Below are 23,531 nucleotides of genomic sequence, written 5' to 3' on the forward strand. Positions count from 1 at the left end.
TAAACTATCATTTGATTCCATTTTTATACTCCTCCAGATTTTGCTAAATGGGACATAAAGAAAATCTCCAAGTCCAGCTATCCATCAGTATCGATCCTCCAATTCCTCATTCTCTAGAAATGATTTAATTCTATGCTATATACCCAAGTCTATTCCTCTGGGCTTTTTTCTTATTGGTACTACTGAGTTTTATACAGCTTTTCACTGTGAAAATATAAACTCTAGGAGGGCAGAGGCTTTGTTGGTATTTTTCTCCTTCCACTGCTGTATTCCCAGCATATACTACCTAGAAATGCTCCATAAATACAGTGGAAGAAAGAATGTGCACAGTGAGCATCTGAAGAATGGGGATGGCTTTACTCATTTAAAATGGCTGCGAGGCCTAGCCCTGTCCTCAGGGAACGATCCATTAACCAACCAAAAGCACAGAATGTTCTAGGCTAGAATTAAAATGATAAAAGTTCTTACAGACACAGCAAATTTTAACTTCAAAGAGGATGGAAACTGAACAGAGAAGTACAGGTTGGATTTGCACCATGACAAATTTTTTGTTCTTAGCATCATAATATGCCAACATCCCAAAGGTCTGTTTTCTCCTTTCACTAGTGAAAGTACCAATAAAGGATTAGAACATTGAAAGGAATCAAATAAAGTGATGTTGTCCAGCAGAAGACCCACTTACAGTCCCTGGAAGAGCAGAGGAACCTGCCAGGAGAGCACCGCTTTCTGCTGGCGAACAACAACCAGGACTGGGTAGTCGAGGTTCTCTGAGGAACTGTTCACATACACTCGCACGGCATTCACCTGTAAGCCAGGGCAACAAGAGAGAGAATGTAGTTCACACAGGCACACCACACGTGTGTGTGCACACACACACGTCTGCATGCCTATGTCGTAGATGTTCTCTGAAGCTCTGACAGACTTCCGCTTCTCACATTTGCTTCTGACCTGAGGTAATACAGTGCCCATCTCTCTATTCCCCATTCATATTGTAACCATAATGGGTCTCAATTTTAATCACACAATGAAATCATCAAGGAAATTTTTAAAAACTGGTGTTTGGGTCCAGCCCACCAAAATTCTGCTTTAAGTAGTCTTACATAAAAATAAAGAGAATATGGAGGCCTCAGATGGCAGGCTGAGGAGTCTGAGTTGGGCAGTCAACACAGGATTTTGAGAATAATCCCAGAACATAAAAAGAAAGATAATGATGTCTTTTCTTATTTTGAATATTAATGCCAAAGATACAAATTTTTTTTAGTGGCCTGTAAGTACCTCAGTTGCTGACAAATTTTAATTTTGTTTGGAAAAATCATCATGTGCTTCAAACCCAAGTGTTTTGCCACATTTTATTAAAACCTAGCAGATGGCCTGATGCTTCCCAAGCAACAGATACCACAGGGGCTGAGTATTCTTCTTTTTGTCCTGCTCCAAAGCATAAATCAATCCCTGAAACAAAATGCTTTTTTATATCAGCAACTCCATGGCTCCCTTCTGAATACACGTCAACCCCAGGACTTAACGCTATTGTCAAGCTATTGTAGAGACTATTGTAAAATTAAACAGTGGCCCAGAATCCAGGTGATTTTCATGTTTTCCTTCAGTTTTTATAATACCATTGGCAACATGGAAAGAGCAAAATAGAAGAAAGGGAAAGTAAAAAGAATAAGTAAAATTTGAACTTTCACATGAGATTTATTTTTATCCCTGATATCTTAAAGCCTCATTGTTGCCTTGAAAACTTCTTTATTAGGAGAAAGAAAACTTCTTCATCAGGGGAATGAAACAAGAAAATTCTACAGCTAAACCTTGAAGACCTGTCACATGTTCAAATGAAGTAGAGAGGAGACAGATAGATTACTATTTGGCTCTCTTCGAATCATTCTCCTTGATTAAGCTACTTTGCTTTTTAATGTCTGGTAAGAAACACTTGCTCATGAAGGGAGCATTTTCTCCTGCCTACATGATGTTTCCATGGAAATTATGCTGTAGCAGATGATTGCCAAAACCCTGTTCTTAAAGCAGACCTCTTTCCTAATTTCTGGCAATTCTGCAGGTATATGAAACTCAACCTCTCTGAAATGAAATCTATCACTTCTTTTACTGCTAACTTGGATATCTTCTGAATCCCCTTCCTTGCTTGCTAAATGGCCTCATGTGTAGCCAGTCATCTAAGCTCCAAGCCTAGAGTCATCCTTGATTCCTCCTTCATTAGCTTTCTCAATCATTAGGTCATCAAGTTCTGCTGTTTCCGTCTTCATGATGTTCATATCCAGGTCCTCCCATCCACCGCCAGTGACACTCTCATAGTTTAGTCCTTCATCATAGTGACCTCTGATATAAGACTCAGAAGTACACTCTTCCTCTATCTTCCTTCTAGGAACTTTGTAGCAGAAAAAAAATTGCCCTCCATTTTTTTCTTTTATAGTTACTCTCAAATTTAGTATGCTTTTTAGTATTGAGATCTTTTAAGCCCACCCCTAGCATTTCTGATTCAGAAGCAGATCAGGAATCAAACTTTAACAAACGAATTTTTAACAAACATGCTGGAAGATTCTGATGCATATGGGTTGATATCTGTATTTTAGGAAACACTGTTCCGAAGAAACTACCCCATTTGTCAGCAGTGCATCAACTTCCCATTATTAAAAAGTTAACAGCCATGAGATCACCAAAAGCACTGGCATGTCTGGAAACTGTCTGGTAGGCCTGACCCTGGGGCTGGCAGAAACTAGGTCTGCTGGAGAAGATCAGAATAGATGTATCACTGCCAAGGTTATCCCACTTACTGTGTATCTCCACACCCTGGTTTTATTCCTGATCTGGCTCTTGTAATCTACTTTTTTATTGTTTAATAATGATCTTATGAACTACAACAAAAATAAACACAAGGATGTAAACATGATAAATTGTAAAAACATGATAGAGTAGGAGATAGAAGACATTGGCAGTTTTTTTTTTAGATGAACAGGTAATGCATTACCCCTCAAAAAGGATAAAGATTCTAATTCAAATTATGCTTTGCTTATCCAGAGGTGAATGTGTAGCTAAGAAAATTGGATTATACTTGCAGCAGGGAAGTAGGCTGTGCAAGGGTGAAAGCAAATGAAGGCTAGAACACTGATCATGCATAAGGGGCCCTGAAACCTTGTGACGGTCCATTCTTAAGAAGCAAGGTTTTCCCTCCTGTTGCTTCTTCCAGTTGTTATGACAAGGGCACTTTTATTACATAGATCTTATTTTCTTCCTCTGTGTTTACTACAAGTAGGAAACAGCATTACAGCTAAGAGAATTATTTAAATACTCCCATCTCTGATTTACATAAATAACAGTTATGAAAGGTCTTAAAGTTTAGAGACTCCCTTTTTAATCTTTTACAACATGTCAAGTAGGGGAAAATTCAAAATTGTAAGTACTGTAGTTAGGTTACATGAAAAGGATGAAAATGACTAACTCAAAATCTAGTTTGTTTTTGCTAGAATGATGAAGCTGTAGGCTCTCTTAGTTGACAGATCAGATTAAGAATCAGAAATTGGGACCTCCCTGTGGTGCTGCTGCTTCCCTCAGCAGGGTATTTCAGTTGATCTGCCTGTTCTGCTCCCCAGTCTGTCTCTGGTGAATCCTCTCACCGCCCCTGCACCTCTGGCCTGTACCCCAGCTCTGTATGCATAAATAAATAAATCTTTAAAAAAATACTTAAAAAAGGCCCTCCCTGGTGGTGCAGCAGGTTAAAGCACTGCACTAAGAAGCTTAAGCCACTTCTGCATGAGTTCGATCCCCACCTGCCCCAGAGGAGATCTACATGGCGTGGCAGACCTCTCCTGACCCGCCCGCTGCTCCCCTCAGCAGTGTACTTTGTTGATCTGCCTGTTCTGCTCCCAACTCTGTCCCTGGTGAATTCTCTGACCCTCCACATCTTTGGCCTGTACCCCAGTTCTGTATGAATAAATAAATCTTAAAAAAAAATACTTAAAAAAATCAGAAATTGCTTTCCATTAATAAGCTTACCAGTGTTCTCCTATATGATCTTGCAAAATGGACACCATTTGTAAAAAGCTACAGTAATATTTGTTAATGGTTCCTTCCCTAAAGTGCTTTAGTAACTCTATTACGTTCACTAGTTATAGACTTTGGAGGTGTTCAAATTCTTTGGTCTTATGGGAGATGCTGGAGATATATTGATGACATGCTTGCATGTGAGATGCTCAGCTATGTCAAAGGGACAAGTGAAAAACTTGTACCAATAGTATAATGTGATGATAGTACAGTAACAAAAATGCTTAGATGCTATGGGCACAATAGGAAAAGCTTGCTACCCGTGTGGGGAGTCAGCGAAAATAACACAAATGTTGATCAGTCACTTCATATGTTAGAATTAAGTGGGCTCGTCTGTATATGTTCTGTCAGTGCCTGCGTGGGCATACACGTGGCCTTGATTTACAGTGTTAGAGAACCTTACATCTAGGGGGATGCTTAGGGATATCAGCTATTCTAAAGTTTCCACTTAGAGATGAGAAGTCCAAAACTCAGAGGTGATGCGACTTCCCCAAGGATACTTAGCTAGGGAAGAATCATGAGTGAAACCAAGCTTCTTATATTCCCGTTTTCATGCCATACTTGGTCGCAATATACTGTTATCACAATTTTTAATCTCTGACTCCACTGCACAGCACTACAGAATAGGGATTTCCTATTATTCCAATGTGAGATGAAGAAGCAATATAAAATGCCTCAAATGAAGGAAAGAGACAAGACATATCAAGAGATATTATTTTACATATATAACAGGCAAAATATCAGTACCTTGGCTATAAAAGGGACCTTTTAAACTCATGAGAGAAATATGGCAAGCTAATAGAAAAAATGGGTAAAGGATATAAACAGTAACTAAAAAGGAGAATGACCAAAAAAATTATGAAACATGGGAAGACACATAACACTTTACACTCATTTGAAAAGTAATAAGTCTCAAAAGTACAGCAATAACACATTTTCAAGGATGCATGGAAATAGGAATTCTTGATATTGCTTAGTGAAATGTTACTTGGAACAACCATTTCAGATAGCAATTTGGCAGTATCTACTAAAACTGAAGATGAGTTCAGATTGTATTCCAGCATTTCTTTTTTTTTTTAAACATTTATTTATTTATGCATACAAGAGCTGGGGTAAAGCCAGAGGTGTGAGAGTTGGGGGGGTGAGAAGATTCACCAGAGACAGAGTGGGGAGCAGAACAGGTAGATTGACTGCAATAACACTGCTGAGAAGAGCAGCCAGTGAGACAGGAGAGGTCTCACAGAGGTCCGTTCTGTCATGTGGGTCAGCTTCCTGGCCAGGGATTGAACTTGTGCTGCAGTAGCTGGCAATAGCTTGATAGTGCTAAAACTTACCCCCTTACACCACCAGAAAGGCCCACTTTCCAACATTTCTACCCCTCAGGTAATACACAAGAGAAACTCTCTTACATAGACACAGGAATCATGAACAAGATGTTCACTGAAAACATTGGTTGCAATAATAAATTTGGAAATGACCTAAATCACAACAACAATAAGCTGAATAACAAGAGTATAAGTAAATAAATTGTGTTCCTTTAATGAAATGCTATCTAGTGCTTAAAAAGAATATGGATCAGAATGGTAAACTCAAAAAGATAAGTGGAGAGAAAGAGCAGATTTCGCAAGAACACATACTGTATGATTACATTTACATAAAATTTGTAAACAAGCAAAATAATACTTTATCTTTAGTAAAATATGTATGCGCAGAATGACAGATATCAAGGTTTTCAAAAACTTTGACAGATCATCTCCACTTCCCATTTTCACTGCTAATAGTAGAAGGCAGAACATTTCTGGCTTGGAGACAAAGGACTTTGCTGTTTTTGTCACAGCAAGCAACACGAGCATCAGCATATTTTATGCATCCATTTTTCTTGTCCCCAGGAGCCATGAAGGTGATGTGCGTGGGCCTGGGTAGACACCTAACCCTGGTAGGTTGCATTACAGGGGAAGAACCATGAGCTCAGGGAATATGTATTTTTCATAATGGGAAGTAAGCCAGACCTTTGCTCCAGAGAGTCTATCTCTATCTTTTGAAGCAATATACAAATACCCTTGAAACATAAGATTAGAAAAATATTCAGTCAAGTCTTTCCTGTAAGATGTGCAGAAATCAGGAGACCTGTGAAGACTTGTTTCTTCCTAATGTTGACTGTTGGGGGTGAAGGAGATGGAAAGGAACCAGGATGAGAATAAATAAGAAATACTAACTGGCTTCTGTTTCTTAAACTGAGTTGTGGGCACATACTATTAAATTATTTTCATACATGTTTGTATGTCTAAGGTATTTCATAACAGTAATTTTTATAAATCTGTGATGTGCTGACCTTTGTATTTGCCTACTTCTGAGTGAAAAATATCATTTCCACAGTTATAAAGAGGTAATAGAAAACACACAACCCCAAATGCTGTCTTATTCCTCTCCTGCCTCATTTCCCATAGTCTGTCCTTACTCTACTGCTTGACCTACTTTTGCTAACTTCATTGATTAAGTGATTATAGTATCTATCTATAGCTATCTGTCTGTCTGTCATCTCTCAACTATATTTTTCAAGATGTGGTGCTGAAGAAAAGCACTAGCTGTTTGCTGCCTCTATTTTTGTCTCAGCGGCTGTGAAATTTTGCATTCTCTCTGGTCTCATTATCATGACTCATTTCACCGTTGCTGCTCTACTCTTGAAAAGAAAGGAACCACATGAATCTAATACTACATTGAACTGTGATGTGTTAACCTAGACTCTGTGTTACTAGGTATATTCATTTCCTATAGATGGTATCACAAAGTACCACACAATGGTGACTTCAAGGAACAGAGACTTATTTCTTTCACAGTTCTGAAGACTGCAGTCTGAAGTTGAGGTATTAGCTAGGCCATTCTCCCTTTGAAACTCTGGTCTCCATCCTTCCTTGCCCCATCCTAGCTTCTGACCATCAATCCTTGGTGGTCCTAGCTCACAGCTACCTCACTCCCATTTCTTCCTGTGCTGTCATGTAGTGTTATCTCTGTGTGCCTCAGTTGTCACATGCTATTCTCAAATTTCACTCTTCTTACAAGGATTTTGGTCACATTGAACTTGGGTTGTCATCTTAACTTGATTACATCTGCAAAAACCCAACTTCCTAAAAAGATCGTGTTCACAGGTCCTGGGGTAAGACTTCCTACCCAAAATACACATTTTGGGAAGATGTAAACCAACCTTTAGCATTAGATTTGTAGAGTTTTTAAGTATCAAAGTCACTCTTCTGTCTCTGACTTTCCCTGACTATCAGCTTATCTCCAACTTACCTCCAGTCTGTCAAAACTTCCCATGCGCGTGAAGGCAGGCCTGCTGGAAGAATTAATTATGTGACAGTGGTATGAAGGTAGCTATACCTGGACAAAGTGACCTTGCGGTTTCGAGTGCCTTCTTACTAGAGATAACAAAATTCTACAAAGCACTTTATTCTAGCTTTTCATAACTGTTGTGTGGAATTGAGCTGCTTCCATCTTCAAGTTGTACCTTTTCTTTTTACAAAAACTAAAAGCATTAAAATAATTCCTATAGTTATTGATAAGACTTCTGTCTGATGAAGCCTTGGGAAACCATCTGGAAGTTTATACCATGATGAAGAAAGATAGGTAGAACTGAATTTTATTGCTAACACTAAGATGTACTATCTGAGTGACTTTGGACAAATCATGTAAATTCTCTGGACCTCAGTTTCCTCAATTATGGAATGGGAACAGTAACACTCAAGTGGTCCATCCCCTTAGACTCTGTGTGAGGGCATTTCTTGATGTGGAGCAGAAGGCAGAGTTAGCCTTCAGGCTTTGGGTGAGGCAGTGCTTTCCGCTCCCTCACATTCACCCACCCACCAGTTAATTGGCAGTTTCCAATAATGGACACACGGATAAGTCCAGTCGTTCATGACTTTCCTTGGCTTCCCGCTCTCCTGGAACAACTCGCTCATTCCATTTTAAAGAGTGTTTTACCCACTTGGGAACAATTTATTGCCTATATTTTTGAATTCTTAGTATTTTCAATTCAGAGCACTTTTCCACTTTTCTATGACACACACTTTCCAGATCTCATCTTACCTATTTCATTATGCCAGTAATAATCTAGACACAAATATATTCTTTTTTTTTTAGTTTATGATCTAAATTTTATATTGAAAATTCAGTTTCAATAAAAAAGACCATGGGAAAAAATTGAAAGATAATAATTGACAGGCTAGTATATAAAACAAAACATAGTCTAGATTCTGACTACTTCAGGATGAAACTTAAACTTGTTCATTCAATATTTGACTGTCTACTCTGTGGCAGGCTTTGTTCTGGGCACAAGAGATAAATTAGAATGTAGGGTGGACATGGTCACTACCCTCACTGAGATTCTAGGTTTGCACAAGTCATGCAGATTAAACTATTAATTGCATGATACAGACTCTCAGGGGGGATATTGTCCTAAAGAACGAGAGAAATTAACCAGAAAAATGCTAGACAGAACAAGAGAAAAGTCCAAACAGGGGGGACAGTGTACTAGACATGAGAAAGGAGGGAGGAAAGGAGAGGTGAAGAATAGAGAGAGAAGGCAAGAAACCTGTTTGAAGGCTTAGGAGAAAACCAGTTGGGCTGGAAGCCATTATAGTTCTGAAGAGTCTTAAAGTCTCTTTAGGTTGGAGACATTAGGCCTTTAAGTCTTTTGGAAGGCTTTAAGTCCCACCACCCTATTACCAGGACTATCCCTGGAGACCCAGTGTTGCCTCTGTTTCTGTGAGCAGCTGCTTCACTGAATCACTGATTTCCAAATCAATGTTGGGCGAAAGAAGATTTGTTTGGCTTCACCAAGGCCATATACTCCTGCCTCATTGTCAGGGGAGTGACTGCCTTAATTCTTCAGTAATATTTCTAGAAATATTTCTCTCTTTTGGCTTTCTTCTTCTGAGACCCCTATTGTGTAGATGTTAATATCCTGTCCTCTCAATTTCTTAAATTTTCTTTTCATGTTCTACATCTCTTCAGTAGATCCTCAACCAGTTGGTTCCTCAACCTGACCTTCCAGTTCTGTAGGTTCATTATAATATCGAGTCCACTTCTGAGGTCTTTATGTAAATATTATTACTGCTTAGTCTGGAATTTGGGGTTGGCTTACTTTCTAACTAACTTGCTTCATTTTAACCATGTCTTCCTATCATATTTCTTCAAGGACATTCACTTATTTTAAAATATTACTCCTTTTTAAAGAGTTAAGTTCATTATTAATTTAATGAAGTGATTGGAAATTTGTTCAATCTATGAACTACAACTATTTTCTGAGTTAGTCTTGTTTTATGATTTTCCATCATTATCTAAATTAAACATGCTTCATAAGTGTGCTATCTACCTGGCGTGTAAGGACAGATTCTGTAGTCCTTAACTACAGAGCTTAACAAGGGAATTCATATATTTTATAATGTACAGCAAGAAATGTAAAAAGGAATATTGTCATTTGTGATAGAGGAGAGAAAGAGTTAACTGGATATTTTGCTTTAGTTAAATGCCCAGTGAGGCTTTTGGTTTATTTACTGAATCGTAAACAGACCTTCCATAAGAGAACAAAAATTTCTTAAAAATAAAGTATTTTTTTTATGGCTAAAAGAGTTGCACTATACCATTAAAGGGAAAACTGACTTCATCGTTCAAAGGATAATCATGTTTCTAATGTCACATTTACCTTTATTCAAAGAAGGGCTATTACTGTTTTTGGAGTCCCCTCACCCCTTCTTTCATAAAGACTTAATTCTGCTACATCTGATAAAGGTTAGTCTGAAGCCTCTCATAAAACTTCCTTCTACAAATCTGTTATTTTCTCTCATAAACTCTCCTTCCCTGTGCTTTGGACAACCTAGGATAGTAGAGAGAACCACAGAAGGGAGAGGAGCTAAATGTGAGGACAGTTGAGCACAGAAGGGAGGAAACTCCATAGGTGAAGAGTCACTGGATTGACCTCAACCCCTTCAACAGTCCATGTGCAGGTACTTCCATGCCAAACTGATCCTGCAGGATCTTCTGGCCTTTGCCATGTAAAGGGGTTGTGGGGGAAAAAAATAGAACACTCAGGCTCAGCAGGCCAACTGCACAGTCATTAACCTTCTCCGTCCAGTTGACATCTATGGACATTACCCAACATTACCATGTTGGGCTAGTGCTGCTGGTTTTCTCCCTCCCAATGAGGATAAAGCAGGGCAGGTGAGTCTTCCCAACCAAGCTGAGGGAGACACAAAAGCACACTGAGAAAATTCTCCTCCAGCCTCTTCCTTACCCGTAGCCTCTTAAATTGTAGCCTGCCTTTTACTTTTTACTTCAAGTGCTAATCATGTTCTGTCTCTCTAGTTTCTCACAGATTTCATATTGGTCATCAGTCCCACTGAGCTCATTCAAATCTCCAGGCATCTCTAGACTTTGTTCCTGGGAGAGAGCCAGCGGCTGGTGTTGACTTACCATCCTCTCTGGTACCTTACTGCTCATCCCTGTCTTGATTCCTTTTCTCCTTTTTATCTTTCCTGCTTTTTCTCTTTCATTTATATTCCTCCTGTGAGTGGGTTGAAAGGAAAAAAATAATTGTTTGATGGTTTGTGCCAGAATGCAAGGATCCACTCCCCGGATTTTATTTATATGCTGAATGATTGCACTGCAGGCAAGTTTCTTCTAGAGCTATTCTGGGGCCTACTTAATTAATGCTCTGAAGGTGGAAAGCACTAGAAAATTATTGTTATGATTGTCAGAGTTACGAGATGATGCTTATTAGCTATTTATTTCTGCAGCATTATTTATTGCCAGATTGGTGCCATTTACTATTTTAAATAAATATTTGGCAGGCTATAAGTAGTATCTAAAGAATATTGCTTTCTAAATAAGACAAAACTGATCACCAATAAAAACCTTTCTATTCAGCATCATCAAAGAAAACTTCTTGAGACAGGCAGGAAAGACCTCAGAGAAGGCCACGTTTGGAAACAAAACCATTTCTAATCATGGAATAAAGATTGTGGTAGAAAGAAACATACTACTTAAATTCTTCTTTGACCTCAGAATTTGCTCTGTAAAAAATGGACATGGACAGAAGGCTGCAGTACCTGGTTTTTCTTCCTGCACATTTTGGTCCCTCATCAGTCTGTGTCTAGGGCCATACTTTCTTCCAACAAATGCTCTTGATTAAGAACACTCAGAAGAACTTCTAGTGAGGCTGATTCCAGGGCTACCAGGCACCCAAGTGCATTGCATTAAATGCCTTCTTTTTTTTTAAATTAATTTATTTATTCATACAGAACTGGGGTATAGGCCAGAAATGTGGAGGGTGAGAGGATTCACCAGAGACAGAGTGGGGAGCACAACAGGCAGATGGACGAAGTACACTGCTGAGGGGAGCAGCGGGCGTGTCAGGAGAGGTCTGCCACGCCATGTGGAGCTCCCCCAGGGCAGACAGGAATCGAACTCACGCGGAAGTGGCTTAAGCTTCTAAGTGCAGCTCACTGTGTGAGTTTTGTGGGAGACAAGGCTGCCTATGGAAGCCAAGAGGTAAGATATACAACTCTGACTCAGATGGTTGGAACTTTCAGTGATGATTAATTGATAAAAGATGAAGGGAGAGCTTAGAATTCACTGATAAAAGTGATATCAAAAGGATTCAAGGACAACAGTGTCTGAGGTGGCCATATCTAATGGCCATGGAGGTGGTGGTGCACCATGATCATCCCACCAACCCATTCCTGCTGCATGACTTGCTATAATTTACTGTAACTTAGTCTCTGTTGCCCCCCAAATCATGATGTAAGCCTAGAAATTCAACTTTGTCAGTCACCCAATATCCTTCTAATAACACTGTTTTCTGCTATTGTTAGCTGGTTGATTTCTGTAGCTCGCATTCTAAAACTTTGTCAGGCCCATGCATCCTCTTCCCTTCTGTCTATATCGTTCACACTCTGTATTCCTTGGAGCCTCATTGTCCATGGACATCTCCAAACCATTTCTGCATCTGGACTTCATGCGACTTGCTTCTCTCATCTCCCACCTCACTCCCCTTTTATTACTCAGATAAATATTGTCTCTCTCATAGGAAGCTATAATTTTTCCACTCCAGTGAAGGTGGTAGAAGAGAAAGACATATACATGTTCCTCTCAGCCAATATTGGAGATGAAAAAATAAAACTGTGGGCATTTACAAAGTAATTTTTTGGGACCATAGCATATGTTCCCAGTTGAGTTAATTAAAATAGCTGTGAGTCACTCTGTCCACAAAAGGGCAGTTAAACCAAATAGTTGGTTGTTACTATTTACCATGTCTTATCTACATGTCTGTTTAGTGAAGATCCAGAAATACCAGTTCTTAGACTAAAGACTTCCCAGGAGTGACAGGTAGGGCTCTAAGCTGCCTTGTGTCTGACACAGAAGGAACCCAGCATGGAGGAAATAAAGCAGAATGAGGAAGGTTGGTCTTCTGTGAGCCATAGGGAGTCAGTGTAAGATCATGGTGGGTGGGTGGCTGTGTGTCCTTGAAACACTGAAGTCAATCTGCCAACTTTACAGTTTTATTTAGTGTATAACTTATTTGGGAGAATGTGCAGTAAATCATAACAACAGCAAAGTAATTTTATTATTAATGTGCTTAATATATGATTTACCTTTGCACTAGGCTGTGCTTTTCTCATTCTACCACTATCTTTTCACATGCAAATCAATTGCTTCTCCTGTGCAAATAATTTTTACACACATTCTTAGAAACCTAAATGTGAAAACCAAAGGATCTTATCTGAGGACTTAATAGAAAACAATCAAAAATACTTTTTCAGCAACATGCAGATCTGTAGATTTTGTTGGCTTTCATTTTGTTTAGTATAGCCAACTGATATACTGAAAATGTCTCAATGTCTCTGTTCTCAAAATATATATATAAAAAAAGACAAAAACAATGTTTTTAAATGATTTTTTTAGTAAAACAGAAAATACTATTGTTTGGCAATTTCTGATATTTTCCTTAGTAAGCAAATAGGAAAAATGGTGAGACCTCAGTGCAAAGAACTCATTGGTTGTAGCTTTAAGTCTTTACTATATCATCTTGGTGTGTTGACATGGAATTTTGGTTAAGTCCAGAGTAAAATAATCTGAGAACTGTTGCTAGGTAGCATACTCTGGGTTTCTGCCTGGCAATGTGTAATAAGATCAACAGTGGTTGCTACTATTCAAAAAAGGGAGAAAGGTTGACCTCTCCTAGTAACAAAGAAGTTCCATGCTATTACAAATATCTTTAAAGTCTCTGGTCTTTTAGATTCAATCCATCATTGAGAAACACTTGGACGATACTTCAAGTAACACTGAAACCAAAGCAGGAAGCAGAGAAAGACTGAACGTTCCTACATATTGTACCAGATACTTAAAATACCCTTCAGAAGGGACCATCACAGTAGTAAAGCAAAAAGCAAACAAAACTATGAAAAATCTCAACCAGACACTGGACCAGCTTTGATCTGGTGTTCAGCAGGAATACCAGCAGAAACAAAAATGAATTGGAAAATAAGTGACATATATGTGGCAGAAGTGGAGGGAAATAACAAAGAACAAAACAAAACCTCTAGACAGCAAGGAGTTCTATGAGAAACTTCTCAAAAGAATCAAAAATGGTATCTCTTTTTGAAACATAATTGAGAGTTTTCATTTAGTTGCTTTCATGAGACAGATTAGAAATGCTATTTTTGACAGTTTATCAGACTTCTTTGTAGTTAAAAAAAAGTACAATCCGGACCCTTCCTGGTGTTGTAACAGGCTAAATCACAGCACTGTGAAGCTCCCAGAAGCTCCTGCAGCACAGGTTCAATCCCCAGCCAGGTTGCTGACCCACATGGTGTGGCAGACCTCTCTTGACCCTGGCAGACCTCTCTTGACCCACTCACTGCTCCCCTCAGCAGTTATTTTAGTAAATCTGCCTGTTCTGTTCCCCTGCTCTGTCTCTGGTGAGACACACCTCAGGCTTTTTCCCCAGTTCTGTCAGCATAGATAAATCTTTAAAAAAAATAAAAGTACAATATAATACATGGTAGAAAAATATCAGAATACGAAATCTTAGTGCTTGCATAAGAATCAAAATTGCAATCATTTCTTCTTATAAGTGGGAGCAAATAGGATCTGCTAAAGTCCACAGGTAGTTAAAGGGCTACAGACACATCTCCTGGTGCCCACCAGAAATATTCCTCAATACTGCTCTTTTCCCATTCATATGGGAAAAATAAAATTTCTCTATAATCTCACCACTTCTATACAATACAGTTTAAAAATAGTTCAGAAAACTACACTGAGAAAATATCCTAAGACTTGAATATTGAATTATGGCCTGAAATCAGACACTTGGGAAATCTAGCCTCAGCTATCATTGATATCATTTGTTTCATGATCCTGTCTTCTAGTTCCTCATGAGTTGGAAAAAAAAAAGTAGTTAAACTTATCATTTTAACTACAAATACAAAGCTGAGGATCACCATACCTATTTAAGGTCTTGGGCCCCAATGTATGATCTGGATGATTGGTCCTAATAAATCACCTAGATATAACTAATGACATCATATTCCCTGTGATTCTTAAAAACAAGTTGATATATCATTATTTTAATAGTGGTGGGGAGGTGTGATTCTGCACACCCAATTACAGTGTATGTTTTTTTCCTTACTATTCTAGGCACTATTCTACCTGGGTGTCCCACAATTCAATTCAATTCTGATTCTATCTAACAGGAGATAATACAGCAACTCATGGAACACAAACAGATTAATTATGAGATTACCCCTTTATTATGAAGATTATAACTCAGGAATAGCTAGGTGGAAGAGATGAATAAGGCAAGGGAGGTGGGGAGGGATGGAGAGCTTCCATGTCACTCTCTCTAAACCTCCACATGTTCACTAAACTAGAAACTCTGCAAACTCTGTCCTTACGGATTTTTGTGGAGGATTCATTTCAAAGGGACCACTACTGATTAAATCATTGAGATCTGCGGAAGGATTCAATCTTAGGTCCCTCTCCCTCCTTTGAGCTGGAGGGGAGGGACTGAAAGCTCTGACCCTCCACACTAAGTATCACCTCATTAACATAATGAAGACATTTCATTGTCTCATCATCTAGAAATTATAAGGATTATTGGAGCCTTTGTGCCAGACATGAAGGTAAAGACCAAATAGATATTTCTTACTATAAGTCATAAAAGCTTAGGTGGGGAAAATATACTTATTTTCTGTGTTAGAGAGAAAGAGAGATTCTTTAATATACCAGCATGACTAATTTGATGGGGGGAAATTATTTGGAATGGTAGCTTTCATATACCAAAATTCTAATGTAAATAAATGGAATGAGAAAATTGGATCAAATAAGAATCTCTGTTCCAGGGTGATATGAGTAAATACAATAGAAGACAGAATAGTATCAACTGACAAATGTAAATGGAATAATGAATTAGAAAATCAATACTTGGAAGTCATTATATTAATACCTGATTCAGACAATAATAATTAATGGATAATAAAACTAATGGCTAAATGATTGTTGAAACAGGATATTTACCCAGCCTCAACTTGTTGTTTCAGAAGTTACTTTTTAATTACAATAAGCAAGTAGTAACTTTACAGTGGAGAAACTTGGGAGAGAACATCTTCACAAGGAAACCACATTACCCGCACTAGTAATAGGAAAACTTAATATCCTGCCTCTGATGTGATGTGCTAAGAACATAACATCATTGTTGTGGTGTTCTGCCCAACATAGACCCTGAGTGTAATCAGGAGGAAGCATTGGACAAATCCAACTGAAGCACAATCTATCACAAAACTGGCTGTACTTTTCAAATATATTGAAGTTCTTAAAGATCAAAACGGAAAGAGAAAATATTCCAGATTAAAGAGAGGAAAGACTCATGACATGCAAATGTAACATGTATTGTTGATTGGAATCTGGATTAGAAAGGGGATGACAACCTTTTTCTATAAAAGACATTCTTGGGAAACTGGTGAAATTTGAAAAAATTGTAGATTAATAGCATTATTATCAGTCTAAATCTACTAATTTTGATCATTGTTCCATGGTTATATAAGAAAATGTCCTTGTTCACAGGAATTATACACTGAAGTATTTAGAGTCAAAGGAACATCCAGTCTGTAACTTACTCTCAAGTGTTTCAGGAAAAATAATCATTATACAGGGAGAGACTAATAAAGTTTGACAAAATATTAATAGTAAGGGCATACTGGAGTTTTTATTCTGTTCTGACTTGTCTGTAAATTCAAAGTTATTTTACAAATGATTAGTTTATGTGTCCCACTACCTACACCAAAACAGACCAGGGGAAGACTCTGGAAAGATGGTGTGAGTAGCATTACAGACTTGGCACCACTCTGAATATTCTCCAGGAAAACAGCAACTAGGTAGTAGAACCAAAATTCCATTGAGAACCTCCCAAATAGGTTCCCTCCACAAACCCCCAAATGTGAATGAGTGGGAACAAATTGTCATCAATTTCAGCACCCCGGTAGTGTTAGCAACTGTCTGAATGCAAACAAGGTAAGTTGAAGGGCTCTGAATACTCGGAGGATCAGAGAACTCCAAACTTCTTCAAAAGTGCTTACTACAAAGTAATTTGTGAATAGAAGCTAAAAATCAGTGGATTCCAATTTGTGCATAAGTGTAAAGATGCTGTAGGAAATGCAGAGCTCTCTGGAATTGTGTGGAACTCAGGGATTCTAGAACAAAACTTTTCTAGGAAAAACCCTGCTTAAGGAGAAGCTGTGGGAGTGGAATACAAATTGCAGCATGGAGCAGAGGTAAAGAAAGACAGGGTTCCATAAAATGGGGGCGAGCACTCAAGGAGGAAGATCTCAGAAAGAAAACTGTGTTTTGATCACAAAGATAGGAGAAAGCTAGAAAAACTATTCAAACCTACTTTCTCTTTTAAAAGTAAGAACTCATTGTAAAGATGGGCAATGGACAAGGATTGTAGTTGAATTTCCTATACAAAATAATCTTTGGAGAAAGAATAGACATTTCAGATTGTGAACATATATCAAAATACCTTACATAGAAAGCTAGTGAAAATTGTAACCTAAGCTTCAAAATTTAATGTTATGAAAAATTTTATGACTAAGGAAAAGTAAGATTTTTAAAAATTCAGCAATGTTGGAAGAAAATGAAGGTTAAAAAAAGAAGAGGCAGAACTCAGGGAAAATATTAAAAATAAATTTAGAAATTATCTCATGAAAATTTTTAATTTGAAGGAGCACAAACATATAACAAACACCTCAATAATGTCTTTAGGAAAATAGAAGGGGGTGGGTAGTAGGGAGAAAATTTTAACCCAGCAGGAGTTAATGAAAAACAAAAATAATTCTAGAATAATTGTTAGAGGAAATTATAAAGAGGGGCCAATTCCCCAATAAAGTGGATTTCTAGGGAATATAACCAAGCATAAGGATAGGTTACTATTTAGACCTCTTAATATTTTTCCCGAACTGAATTTTAAAAATTGAGGCTATTTGTTGAAAAACTATACCACATACCTGGAAAATTTTCATCTATTAAACATAGTTTGGTGAAAGTATTGGATTTCAAAGGCTAGGAAGTCATTTAGGAACTCAGTTTGGAAAATGAGGTTACTTTTAAGGAAAAGAAAATCAGTTCGTTCTCACTTGAGAGGAAAAAAGGAGCAATATGTTAAGAATTCAAGGGAAAATTGTGAGTTAAAGATTTTGTATTCAGCCAAACAAACCTATTAATACAAAGACTGTGGAAAAACTTATGAGAAAAATTCTAGGAATGTTGTTTCTATCAGTCCTTTCTAAGTTACCACCTAGAAAAGTAAGATTTAGATAATCAAACTAATTGAAGAGCATTAACATAAAGACCGGTTGTGAACTTTAAATGTAGATGCAACTGTAATACTAAGACTAAATGGTAATTTTAAGGGGTATATGTATCTCATCATAGTTGTATACTGTGACAATTCAGGTACAGTACAATTTTTTTTAAGCTTTATTTATTTGTTTATACATACAGAGCTGTGGTACAGGCCAGAGGTGCAGGGGCAGTGAGAGGATTCACCAGAGACAGAGTGGAGAGCAGAACAAGCAGACTGACGAAGTACACTGCTGATGGGAGCAGCAGGCAGGTCAGGAGAGGTCTGCTGTGCCATGCAGGGCACTTCCCGGGGCAGGGATCGAACTCATGCGGAAGTGGCTTTAGCTTCTTAGTGCTGTGCTTTAACCTGCTGAGCCATGAGGGAGGGCCCATAGTACAATTTTTAAGAAGTGGGAGAATAGAAAGAATATATGAAAAGTAGGATAAATTCACTAATTTCTTTATAGATATTACCTAGAATTAAGATTTTGGGATTGAGAAAGAATTAGGAGATATCACCTGCTTTCATTATTGCTCAGCTTATAAAGAACTAGTAGAGACAAGAGGTAAAAATAAACAAAAATAAGGGCATTATGTAAACAGTAAAAGGAAACCACTAGAACAAAAAAGTCATTTTATTATAGGCTAAACTTTTAAATAGTTACCTATAAAGGAAGAGAGGGACTGTGATACAGGGGACAAGGACAGAAGCTAGATTTCTTTGAATACAACTATGTTTTACAGGTTTTTGTTTGCTAATTTTCAAGCAAAATTAAGAAATATCCCTAAAACTGAAAAATAAAAGGAAACAAATGAACCTAATAAGTTGATAACATAACTTACTAAAAGCAACTATGCGACATTACTTTAAACATTATCAATTTGACTCAAAATCCATAAAAAAAATGCATAAAAGGCCTTTAAAAATTCCTTTGGTAAAAAGAACTGTAAAAATATATCTTAAACAGCTTCTAGTAATCTTTTGTTGCTGGTAATGTTAGCATTGCTATTATGTGTATGTTGTGTGGATTAAAGCAAATGAATAGCTAAGTTGCTATAGCTAAGAACTAGGAGTTGAAGCACAGAGAAAGAAGATAAAGATGTAACATTAATGAAGCAAAGTAAAAAGTCTGTGTTTCTGGATTTAAGTTGTCAGTTCAAGTATGAACTGATGATATAATGCATTCCTTAGTCTTGTCCACTGAAAAGACTTGAAAAAAAATCACAAATCTATTAGCAATAAAGACCTATTGTTTTCAAACTATGGACTTTAAAAACTATTTTTTTATTCAAAGTAACTGGACCTTCCTAGAGAGATGGATGATTCCAGACTAGGGACAGGGTCTCTGCCCAATGAACCTGAATAAATTTTCACTCCAGACAGCAAAGAAGATGTCAGAGGTGACTTGAGTTTAATGGAAGAAAAGCCAGCACTGAGCTTCTCACACTAAGATGGAATCTTTTAGGCCAAGGAGGGTCATGGAGAGGTCACAAATCAAACCCACCAAGGTCGTAGGGAGGGAACCCCAACAAAACCAACAACTGCCACCAAGGAAACTGTAATCACAGACTTCCCCAAATAAGGTCAATGCTTCTGAGAAACTATGCATTCAAGTGTGAAAAGAGAACCCGTCAGCAGTCTTTATAGAAGATCTTGCAGGTGGATTCTATCTATCACCATGGACACTTATGATTAGTGCCCACATGCCGGTTGGTTCTAGTCCTTGACACTCTTAGTGGTTAGAAAGCCTCTCTGGTTTTTGCCCCAAAAGCCTCTTTTGAGGTTGCTTGCATTTTGGTGCTCTACCTAAGACTCTTGGATCTGAGACTCCTAGGCTGCAGTCCTTAGCTTTGCCCTCCCACACCCAAATTCTGTATTTTTCCTTGGATAACAGGTTTTAGCAAAAGAATTCAAGTATCAACTCAAATTGGCTTTCACTGGCCAAATGGATAACTTCGATTTAAATAAGCATATCAAATATGTTTAAATGCATGAGCTTTCAATTAGTCTTCATAAAATATTATCACTAGAGAACTTAGTGTTAAATTGTTAAAGGTTGATAGAAGATATATACATTATTTTGAAGATTGGTAAATAGAGGTAAACAGTGAAAACTTCATGTCCTGTTTGTTTACAAGCAGTAGCTTAAAGTAACTAAATAGCTGATGAGGTTTCTCATTATGTAAGATCATAAAGGGAAAAAATAATGATATAATTAAAGTATTATTATCCTTATGCTTCTAATAAACTCATAAAATGTGGCAATCATGATCAGTGGTGGCCACTCACAAAACGTGAACCCAGCCATTTCATGCCTCCAGGTAGAAAAAGATGCCACCTTAGTCTTGCTAAGAAAGACATCAGATAATTTTTCATACCTGAAATACTTTTTCCCTTTTTTCTGCTTCTCAAAGTTGTGCTTATCTGTTATGACATTTCCAAGCCTCATTTCCTCCTGCGAAGTTATCTGTGGGATTTATGACTTCTCTAAAGTGTTGTAATGCTTGGAGCAATGCTGTCTAATAAAAGTATAATGTGAGCCACGCATATGTTTTTTAACTTTGTAGTAGCAACATTAAAAAAGTAAACAGAAACAGGTGAAGTTAATCTTACTAAAATTTTATTTACCCTAACATATATGAAACATTACCATTTAAACATATAAACAAAATTATGAATGTCACATATTTTACATTTATATACTTCGAAACTGGTGTGTAGTTTGCACTTACAATGCATCTTATTTTGGACTAGCCACATTTCAGGTCATCCATAGTCATATTTGGATAGTAGCTATCATTGAACAGTGTGCACAGAACCCACTATATAATTTAGTATCAAGTCCAGGCAAACAGAAGGTGAGTCTTCCATAAAATCAGATCCATAACTGGGGTGATGTCAATCACTGAACACACTTATGCTCTGTTTTTAGAGTCACAGAGAAAGGTGACTGTTACTGACTGAATATGTCTTGTTTTCCTTCCACCTGCCACTACCCCTTTCCCTCCAATTTTTATGTTGAAACCTAATCCCCAAAGTGATAGTATTTGGAGGTGGTATCTTTGGAAGACAATTAGATCACAAGGGTGGAACTCTGTTATGGGATTAGGGCCCTTATAAGAACTGATAGGAGGGAGCTTACTTCTCTGCTTCTGGGCCAACTGAAAACACCAAAGGCTGTTGTCTGCATGTCAGAAAACCTGTCACTGGACACAAAATCTGCTGGTCTTTGAACTGTGAAAAATATTTGTTTTAAGTCTGCTCATCAGGGTACTCTGTTATAACAGCTACACTGAGACATAGCTGGTCACCCACATAATGAAATGATTTCTCCTCAGAAACAAGCACCTGCCCCTTTGATAAGAGGAGATGCGAAGACAGGAAGGGCAGCTTCTGGGCTTCAGTGCCTGAAAAGCACAGGAAGAAAACTTGCAGACCAGGAGAAGAGGCTATCACATCCCAGTTTGTTATTCTTTTCTGTAGCTAGCAATGTTCATGGCTAGAAGTGCCCTCTGGAGTTCCTAGATATGTAGGTCATTGTTCATGACAACTGAACAGACTTCTTGAATCTAAACCCAAGATCTGGTGTAACTGGTTTTAGTTATACAACTACTGTTTGATATGAGAAAAGCCCAAGATTGTCCTTGGGCAAAGAGGAATATGTCACCAAAAGACAAATGCCTAAGTTTAAGATCAAATAAGAGAAACATTTCAAAATAAAAAATTCTATGGTGAACAACGAATTGTTATTAAAAACCTCAGAGGTGACACCTTTTGGTACAGTTCAATTTTTATTAAAGGGCATACCACTATCTAAGTCAAATATAGCATCTAATTGTTGCCACCACCTGTCATTACAAGAGCAATTTCACTTCCCAATAAACCTCAGTTTGTGCCTCTGTTGCAGTAAAACATGACCCTGACAACTTTCTCAAGCACGTGGATTTCCTTCTAGTTTGACCCCAACTCTGGAATAGTTTATCTGGTTACTACAGTGAGAAATCCACTCCCCTTAAAAAGACTCTGAAAAGGTATTGCCTAACCTGCACCTTCGGATGCTATTTTCATTGTTCTTCCTTAAACCAGTCTCTCCTTTCTTTCAGCAGTATTTTTTTGTTTTTGTTTTTGTTTTTTGTCTTATGGAAGCTTCATATTTACCTTTCTCTCTGCCAGAAGGCGTATGAGACTTGTTCTGGTGCTGAGCTTAGCTAACTAGCATGGCACACGCTTGGCTAAATAGTTCTGTAGGTCAGCATTTGGTATGAGAGATGCAGTGGCTGACAGGAAAGATTAGGAGCACAGGGCTCCCACTGCTGCTTCCTCTCTTCACTGAAACCTAAACTAAGAATTGGCTTTCTCCTCCAAATGAAAGAAACAATAACAGCAAGCCTAGCAATGGCTTGAATGGGAAAGGAAAAACATTCAAACTCAAAAAATCAGTTTTCCCCCTTAAGCCAAATTCTTTGTCACCCTGAAAAAGATGGATGAAAAGTGACCCCTGCAAGGGGTCGAGCCCTCATCAAGACTGCTCAGGTTAAAAGAAGAATGGTCATGTCCTAGCTTCTGCTCAGTCATAGATATGAGTCCATAGATCTTTACTGAGCAGAGATGTTTAGTAAGTGTGGGGCCAGCAATGGAGGCAAAAACTTTATAAGAGTAGAGTAACAAATTTTTAGAGTGGGAGGCTAGCATTGGGGTGGCCAAGAAGATGGTGACAAATCAGATCCCAAAAGAGAGTTCCACTATCTTGAAATTACCCCTTGGGGGGACAGATGACATTTTTGACTAGGTTTCTGATTTAATCTATCACCTATCTTGTGCTGCTCTGAAATTTTCTTATGGTATTCCAAACTTTCAATGAAGTTTATATCCAGTAGCATTGTGTTTAGGGTATTGGAAGGAAGGGCTACAGATATCCCCTATGAGGGAAGAGCTTCCAAAAACAGATGAGGTCATCTATAGAAACAGAGTAATGGTTTGGACAGACAGGGGAGAACAATGGGAATACTGACTGGGGAGGAAAGAGGATATTTTCCTATATGAGGTGGGTGGAGAAATCTGTTTTGTTTGCAGTATTAAAGACCCTCCCCGGTGGCACAGTGGGTTAAGACGCAGCACTGCAAGTGAGTAGCAGCTGCCTTAGTGCGAGTGATCCAAATGGCGTGGCAAACCTCATCTGACCCACCCGCCGCTCCCCTCAGCAGTGTACTCTGTCATTCTACCTGTTTTGCTCCCCACTCTGTCTCTGGTGAATACTCTCACCCCCTGCAACTCTGGCCTGTACCCCAGCTCTGTATGAATAAATAAATCTTTAAAAAAAAAGGGGGGGGGGAGTTTCAGAAAGATTTAAGATTTGAGGATAACTGATTTATCTTATTACATACTGTTATTAAAATATTTGAGTCATTTATCAGTTCCAGGGTTCCTTACTATATTTTTCAGACTAGTAAAATTTTTTTTTTAAAGATTTATTTATTTGTGCATACAGAACTGGGGGACAGGCCAGAGGCTCAGGGGCGGTGAGAGGCTTCACCAGAGACAGAGTGGGGAACAGAACAGGCAGATCGACGAAGTACACTGC

At 38.1% G+C, this 23,531-nt stretch overlaps 2 protein-coding genes across 3 annotated transcripts in view; one reads left to right on the forward strand and one right to left on the reverse strand.

The window, feature by feature from the left end:
- The window catches only part of SIDT1 (SID1 transmembrane family, member 1), a 76,012-nt gene that overhangs the window by 50,159 nt on the left and 2,322 nt on the right, over positions 1 to 23,531 (reverse strand). For both annotated transcript variants that reach the window (XM_004675212.2, XM_004675213.2), the window contains exon 2: positions 683 to 804. In XM_004675212.2, coding sequence (XP_004675269.1) covers positions 683 to 804 — 122 coding nt within the window. The remainder of the gene's footprint in view (positions 1 to 682; positions 805 to 23,531) is intronic.
- Positions 1 to 23,531, forward strand: part of SPICE1 (spindle and centriole associated protein 1) — a 111,790-nt gene that overhangs the window by 36,720 nt on the left and 51,539 nt on the right. The window lies entirely within an intron of this gene.

The sequence above is a fragment of the Condylura cristata genome, unplaced genomic scaffold, assembly GCF_000260355.1.
Source record: "Condylura cristata isolate star-nosed mole 26May11 unplaced genomic scaffold, ConCri1.0 scaffold00003, whole genome shotgun sequence".
NCBI lineage: Eukaryota > Metazoa > Chordata > Mammalia > Eulipotyphla > Talpidae > Condylura > Condylura cristata.